General features: G+C 47.3%; 1 protein-coding gene across 4 annotated transcripts in view; it reads right to left on the reverse strand.

Moving 5' to 3' along the window:
* ANO1 (anoctamin 1) overlaps positions 1-8,072 on the reverse strand; it is a 78,533-nt gene extending 70,461 nt beyond the window's left edge. For 3 of the 4 annotated variants that reach the window (XM_027662109.1, XM_027662108.1, XM_027662107.1), the window contains exon 1: positions 7,840-8,071. In XM_027662109.1, coding sequence (XP_027517910.1) covers positions 7,840-7,897 — 58 coding nt within the window. In that variant the 5' untranslated portion in view covers positions 7,898-8,071. Of the gene's footprint in view, positions 1-7,839 lie in introns of all 4 variants that reach the window. The other variant, XM_027662110.1, reaches the window with a different exon arrangement.
* Between the last annotated feature and the right edge of the window lie 279 nt (positions 8,073-8,351).

The following is an 8,351-nucleotide window of genomic DNA, read 5'->3' on the forward strand; positions in this document are numbered from 1 at the left end:
TTGGTTTGGGGCACACTACCAGCAGCATGAGGAACTGCCTGTATGCCCCAGGAGAGTGAATTTGTGAAAGCATGTTGCTTAAGCTGATTAAATGAGAGCACCTGTTGCTTTGGATGTTGGGCTGATCAACAGTCCTTAGGGATTGTGTGAGAGGAATAATTAACTAGCATCTCATTCTGGTTTTATTATTTTAGTGACAAACTAACCTTAAAATTCTTTTAATGCTTTTAATTCTTAAAATACTTTTAATTACTTTTGTTTTAACTCTTTGCCCAGAGCTGCAAGGTCTTACCACCTCAGAAGAAGATGCAGAAAGAAGCAGCAGGCAGTCTTTCATCTCCATATTTCATGTGTGAGACCCCTAAGGCACAGCCCCAGGGCCAGCCTTTTCCCTCCACGACCCCTAAGCTGGAACTCCTACACCTGGCTAAAATCCTGGAAAAAGCCTGGCTCCATATCCTTACTTTGTGACTCAGGCTCATTTCTGTTTATACTCCAGTGAGCTGAAGAATGATGATGACTAGTAGCTATATAGATAAATAAAGTATATTAAGTCACAGGAAGTAAAAAAGGGAAAACCATTAATTTATTTTTAGAAACCTGTCCTTGCCATTCATCAGAAAAAGAACATTCAAAAGTATGCAGCGAGATACAAGCATCTGGATGAGGTTTGCTGACCAAATACCAACATTGAGACTACACACAGAGAACCATTCTCCTTCTTTAGACCAGTCTCAGACTCTGTGCCAGGAGCACAGGATGCAGACAATAATGTAGTAGTTTCCACTAGTGAGCCTGGAGAAAGGGTGCTTTCACCACATTGCTACAGTTTGCTTAGTCTCATCCTTCCAGTGGTCCCACAGCTGGTACCTCCCCTCCAGACACATCGTGGCACCAGCTGGTACATCTCAAACTGTTCCACACACTCCTTCCATCAGTGGTGTCCCCACCAGGCTAAACACATGAGAAAAGGTCTCAAGATCTAGATCAGCTTCTCCATAGGAATAGACCAAGGTCCTGCACCTCAGCTGGGGCAATCCCAAGCACAGACACAGGCTGGGCAGGGAACTGACTGAGAGCAGCCCTGAGGAGGAGGACTTGGGGGCGTTGGTTGATGAGGAGCTCAATACGAGCTGTCAGTGTGTGCTGGGCTGCATCAAAACCAGCGTGGCCAGCAGGTCGAGGGAGGTGACTTTGCACCTCTACCTTGGAGCATTGTGTCCAGCTGAGGGTCCCCAACACGAGAAGGATGTGGTCCCCAACATGAGAAGGATGTGCTGGAGCAAGTCCAGAGGAGGCCATGAAGACGCTCAGAGGGCGGGAGCCATGTATGAAGACAGGCTGGGAGAGCTGAGGTTGGTCACCCTAGAGAAGAGAAGGTTCTGAGAAGACCTTAGAACCCCTAAAAGATGCTCCAGGAGACCTGGAGAGGAACTTTGGACCAGGGCACGTAGTGATGGGATGAGGGGGAATGTCTTCAAGCAGGGAGGGCAGGTTTAGATTAGGTAGTAGGAAGAAATTCTTTACTGTGAGGGTGGTGAGGCACTGGAACAGGTTGCCCAAAGAAGATGTGGCTGCCCCATTCCTGGAAGTGTTCAGGCTAGAAGGGGTTTTGATCTACCTGTTCTAGTGGAAGGTGTCCCTGCCCTTGGCAGGGGGTTTGAAACAAGATGAGCTTTGTGGTCCCTTCCAACCCAAACCATTCTGCCATTCTCTGACAATGCCAATGCTAATGAAAAGCAAAGAGGTGATTAAATATGGAGCTGGATGCCCAACTCCCAGGCACACAGCAGTGAATGCAGTACGCCCACACAACCCTTCTTCTTCCTCCTCTTGCTGGTTTGCCAAAATCCCACGAATCCATCACTACAAAACCTTTTCAGGACAATAGCGCCACAACACACTGTGATGAATGGGATGGTATTTGCATAAAAGCTTCCATCTTTTGCAGACTGCAGTAGATTTTTTTTTTCTTTCCCTGGGCAATCATACCACAAGCATAAAGTCACACCATATTTTGAGTCTTTGCCTGCCAAAATCCGGGAAGAATTGCAAAGCACATCCATTGACATATCTAGCGGTGCGCTGGCAGCCAAGATGCCATAGTACAAATGGTCAGACATAAATACAGGATGGGGTTTTTTTGACTGTTACTGCAGCACTGAACCAGTGGCTGTCACCTTCCCTCCTTCAAAGTAGTAAAAAAGCCAAAACTTTGAATGGTGCTCAGCCCTGAAACGTCCACCTTGGCTCTTTTCCTGCTTCTGAAGAACAATTATAAGACTCCCGCTACATCAGGTTAAAAAGTAGAGTTTCAAAATGTAGTCAGAGGACTCTGAGTTCATTACTTTTACCTCCATGATGTCACTGAAGTCAGTATCTGCTCACTTCTCCTATTCAATTTTTAACAATGTGTCCTGAATCTGCACTGGAAATGTAATTTAGTTGCTAGACTTTTTCCTTTTTTCACTAATTTAATGCTCTGGGATGTATTTCTCTCTCCCTGGACAAATTTTTTTCTTAGTGAACGTCACTTATCAACACACAGATCCCTATTGCAATATTCCAAGCAGGATATCAGCTGACGTCAGTGAAGAAGTACAAGGGGCAACAAATATTTGCAATGTGTTTAGAAAACAGAGGGTTTTTTTCTCATTTTAGTACACACTCATCAAGTTTCTCCCTCCACAAACAGATACAAACAGAGGGAGAGGTAAAAGAGCAGGACTGGGAGCCAGGAATACATAACTTGTATTGTTGTGTATCACTGCTGTCATGACAGAAGTTAAATAATTTATAAGATATAAAAAGAGCAGTTAATGCCTGCGAACCACTTAGGCTTTTCATAACAGATTACAGATTTTAAAACTCCCCCAGATCACTTACAGTTGTGTGGGAAAAGTCATAGGTGTTTGTGTCATCTTCAAAAAAGAAAAGGTTCCAGCTTGCAGAGCTGCAGTCCGAAAGGACATCTCAGTAATTGTATACATTATTAATATACCACTGATAGGAATAAGAATGTACATCCAGGTCCTAGCACAGATACAGAGCTGCCAAGAATAAATCAGATATGCAGATAAGGTAAGCAGGCAAAGATATTAAAGAGGAATGGCACTGGATCTGGTGTTGCCACTATCTTTCCATCAGTTCAAATCTGGAAATAGTTCCCGTAATGGCTGGAAGGACAGACTGCCAGTAGAAGGTTCAAAAATGTGAACTGTGGGAGTCTGAAGAAGAGAAAACACTGGCATGTGGGCCAGCCACAGAGCAGAGGCAGGGACAAGACACTGGGAACAGCAAAGGGAGCTGAAACGGGAGGACCCACGGAGCAGCACAAAGGAACAGAACAAACGGAGCGAGGATGTACACGGGGACACGGGTCAGCTGCTGCAGATAAAGGCTAAAGGATACAGGGAGGTTAGGGGGCAGGGAGAAGGGCTGGGCCTCCCACCAGGATGTAGTACTACTTTCAGAAATAGAGGGACGAGGGATACAAATCAAAGGCTAAACCAAATAAATAAGGATCCGTTTCCCTGGAGGGCCTGTGGGTTTGCCTGCGAAGCAGCCGTGGTGACTAATGCAGCCCAGCACGAGGAGCTTTGCTTCCTGTGCATTCCCAGCCTCCCAAGCGAGGCAGCCTCTGTGGTTGTTGCTAAAAGGCCCGAATTCACCACAAATTACCTCTCAGGAACAATGGAGACACCACTATCTTTCTTTTGCTCTTCAGAGCAGCAGAATGGAGTCGCGCAGCGTCAGTGACATTGCTTAGATCTAACAGCTGGCACAAGATGACTTAGCACCACTGAAAATAACACCCTGATAGGGTCTCAGCAAAGCTGCCAACCCCTGAAAATTTGTCATTTGTAAAACCCCTCTTGGGGTTTGTACCTATGACAGAACTGCAAGTCCTGCCATAATCTCCAGTTGGCCTGCAAATATGGGTGAGGTCAGGAAGGTGAATGTTCCCACCCCCCAGCTAAACATCTTCTGCAATCTCTGAAATTAAGCACAGCTATTTCTAACTTGGCTTGTATAATAAGGTATGAGGCTGTGTGCAGAAAGACTTTCTCAGAATCCCTGAAAACACTCATAAGAAATAAGGAAAGTGGTGACTTCTGTTCCTGGAGCTCACCAGACCAACAATTCACCTGCACAGTAACCCAACAATACTTCCATAGGAAAATGACCCATTTCTATATGAAGTGCATATTTGATAGGGTAAATTCTCCAAACTCCCCATCATCTTGCCCAAGGACAAGGCCAAGGACTTTGGGCAGGCTCTCCTATGGAGCCTGCCTGGTGCTTCTGGCTTCCACAGCTCTCGTCTCTGTGCTGACTCTGCAGCAAACGAGGATAAAGCAGAGGAATCAGCCTTCCCACGGCACAGGGCAAAGGTTTACAAGTACCTTGATGATACAGAGCAGGATGCTGAGCTTGTGCGGAGGTTGATGGGATCTCTTTCCCCACAAGTCCCAAACCTTGCTGTACAGTGCAACACAACCACCTATTTAGCTCTGTGATCTCAGTGAGAACACCTCCTCCCTGCTGGAGAAGTTTCTGGTCAGCAGTGTACCAGAGGGGATCTTGCTGAGGACCAGCTGCATAAGATGCCAGGTATGCCCAGCGAGTGCCAAGTACCCCCAACAAAACAGTGTGGGGGGGAAAGATGAGTAAACCTGGCATTCATCAGCCTTTCACACAGTAAAGTCCTGTTTATCATGCCTGTTACAGCCCCTGCCTTTCCTCCTCTCCCCAAAGTGATTCTAATTTAAAGTGAGCTTTATTTTCCAACCACAGTACGTCCCCAAGCATTTCCTCTTCTCGAAATCGCCAGAATTCAAAGGGTGCAGCGCAAGTCAGGAGGGACATTTTTCCCTTCCCGATGCCAACAACTGCTGCTCCTTCCCAGGGTCACTCTCCCTCCTCCCGTTCTGGCACGTTGCTTTTACCCCATATTTCACGTCACGCCCGTACGACCACAGCGAGCGGCCGGAGAGCCACACGTGCCTTCCCCGCTCATCCACCACACCTGGCTCGGCAATTCCCACTGCCTCAGTGCTCTGCAGGAGCAGCTCCCAGGGGCTGACAGAGTGCCCTGCTTGCTGCCAGTCCTGGACAGGACTGAGGCACAAAGTCGGAGCCGCTGCCCCGGCCACGCGCACGCTCACCCCCAGAAATTAATAAGTTATTACGGCAAATTAAAATGCTAAGTTAATGATGTGCATGACTGCAAGTTACAGAGCTGGAAAAGAAGTCCTAATTAAATCAATACAGTTATTAGTCCCTTGTCATCTCTGATTAATTATTAGCTTAATATGCTTCATCATTTTCACTGTTAATGGAAAGAGCTGCAGTGCTACCATGGGAAGGAGGACAATATGAACCAAAAACCTACAGAGCTGTGCTGGAAGTCCCAGCCTTGGACTGAGCAGTGTATTCCAGAGAAAAGGGGAAAAACATTTCATTTTCTGGGGTGAGAGTCTGACAACATTTAAGCTGGTGACAAAACTCTCCCAGGGTTTTCAAAGGGGGCAGATGTCCATTCAGGGAATTTTTGATTGTTGAAACATTGAGGGGTAAAGACCTGAATCCTAAACCTGTGCTCAGTCCTGAGCACTTGTCCCCTGTGCCTCTGAGCTTTTCTCTGAAGTGACAGGACATCAGCATGGTCCTCTTAGAAGCCAACATGCCAGTACCTTTCTCCTGAGCCCACCCCAATTCTGACCCTCATCCAGTCTTTATCAGATGCACTTGTTACCCCAGGACATAAGGAAGGAGTTGCATATAATAAGCTGACAGGCATCAGCTGCAATGCCTGGCTCCTTAGGGCACAGATGTAGCTGGGGACACCTGTCCTTTCACGCCACCAAAAGAGCCAAAAATAATGCGCTGAGGTCACTTTTTTCCTTGTGAGCCATAAGTTAAATAGTCCTTTGGATGTAGGCGACAGATAGTATTTACCCAGAGCTTATAGGAGCACAGGTTTTCCCCCTGTCTTCCATCATCCTCTCACTGACCCCAAATTTTTCCCCAACTCCTTGTAACAAGCAAGTCTCCTTTGCTGTCTGTGGGAGGTTTTCTGAGTACAAAGAGCACGTACAAATATCAAGGCTGGGTCTCCACATGTCTCTCCAGCAATAAATGCAGTAGTTACCAAACAACTGGGTAGGATTTGTACCACAATACATGGTTGTGCTATGTAATAAGACAGGAGTTTCATCTTATAACCAGCTTTTACAAACAAGCTCTTTTGGACAGGTTATCAACAGAAACACAAACATGCACTTCCGAGAGCAAAACCTGCTCCTTGAACTCATCAATGAAGCTGGTGTACAGTGCTCATGCTGCTAATTGGTGACTCAGTAAATTAAATAACATCACTGCAAAATACTACATTTTCCAAAGATGAAAAGCCGCTCAAAAAGATTTCTCAGGACTCTCACCCTATCGCTGCGATTGCCTCATGATAAATTGCCACCTGCCCCGTGAGTAATGGTGGAGTTTCTAGTGCCATTTTATCATGTAGTCCTCTTACAGATATCTCTGTCAATGCACTGTGACAACACTTCAGCTTCCCCTGCTTTCCATGACAGTTTTGAAAAGTTCAAGCTCCTTATTTTCATAAAGAAGTTAAGGTGGGACAACCAGCAGAATACAGAAACCCAGTCCCCCGGTATTAAGATACAAAGCCCACCTGTTTTGCGTCAGACATCAAAGTTTTCATTCTGAGCGCTCTCACCAGCCTATGGTTTGATGAGCAAACAGCATTTCTTTTAGAAATGGGCTGAACTCTGATGAAATATCTGGCCATTTAATGAGTAGGCTCCAGGATAATGGTTTTCGTGGGAATCCAAAAAGAGGGAGTGAAGAAAAGGGCTCCCTGTGCTATTCTTAGCTGCCACCAGTTAGATTTGGAATTTTGATTGTAAAGCGTGGAATTTATAAATGGTGCCATGCTAAATTTACTTCATTTGTATACAATTCAGCCGGATAATCAAATGTGTTCCAGTATGTTCCTGGTTAGCATCTCAGCCCCAGTTTTATTGTCTCTAAACTGGGAGAAAAATGCGCTCAGTAAATAGTACTCACAAAATTTGTGTTCCGATGCCTGTGTGCGAAGGTTTTATATACACAGTGTGTGTGTGTGTGAAGATTTTATATAAATGCACATGTGGGTGCACATGCATGCACACAGGCACCGAGCTGTGATTTATTTCTAGAGGGAAGCCAAGGAAATTCCCACCCCCTACCACTTAAACGATCTGCTCTTTGGCTCCAAACACTCTGTAACTTCTCAGCCAAGGAATGTATTGTCCCCTTCCAATATATATAATTTATTTTGCTGCACACATTAGTTAATGATACCCAGATACATGATTTAGTCAGTTCTGTAGAAGCATTACTGACAATCTCGGACAGATCCATTTCATTTAGTGAGATTTTTCTTTTTTTTTTTTTTTTTTTTTTTGCTCGACTTCCGCGGCACAGCGTGAATTAACAGCAATCATCAACTCAAGGATTTGTCACATATACTTTGTACTCCGGCAATTTCCCACAATTAGATTGGCTTCCCGGGGCTAGACGAGCTTTTAATTACAATATTGAGGCAGGTTAAAAGGACTTTACACCGGTTTAGGGGGTGGGGGCGGAGATGGGACAAAGCTATTTCATTCCGCCGCTACTCCGCGGAGATTATTTCTGGATTTTTAAAAATAGTCGATGAAACGCTAATAATAAATCCCTTATCGGGGCAGGCGGGGCGGCCCGCGGAGCCCGTCCCCGGCCGGGCAGGAGCGCTCCCCATCCCGCACCGTCCCCGCCGCGGCCGGCGACACTTACGCGGTCCCCAAGGCGCGGCGGCCGGCAGCCTGCGCAGGTGGATCTCATCCTTATCCATCGCCCGTCCGAGCCCTGCAGCCCGCCTGGACTTGGTACCACACCGAACTTGCCAGGATCCCTCCTGCTCCTCCTGCTGCTGCTGTTTCTCCTCCCTTTTTTTTCCCCCCCTTCCCCGCGGCGCCTGTCGGGGAGGGCGCGCTCACCCTGCGAGCGGCTCCGCCGCCCCCGGCACACTTTAAATACGGGCGGCTCGGCCCGCCGGAGCGCAGCCCTCCGCGGGCAGCCGGCCCTTCTTCCCTCCCTCTTCCCTTCCTCCTTTCCCTCCCTCCCTCTCTCCCTCCCTCCCGGTGGCGCCGCCCCCGCGGAGCCCCCGCTCGTACCTGCGCTGACCTTGGGCGCGGAGCGCCCGCGGAAGGTCGGCGATGGGGAGCGCCCCGCCACGGAGCTAAAGACCCTCGCACCGAGCCGCTCTTAAAGTGCTTTCCCGTTCCCTTTCTTTTTTTTTTTTTTTT

This window comes from Corapipo altera, unplaced genomic scaffold (genome assembly GCF_003945725.1).
Source record: "Corapipo altera isolate COAL_440 unplaced genomic scaffold, ASM394572v1 RXGC01000072.1, whole genome shotgun sequence".
NCBI lineage: Eukaryota > Metazoa > Chordata > Aves > Passeriformes > Pipridae > Corapipo > Corapipo altera.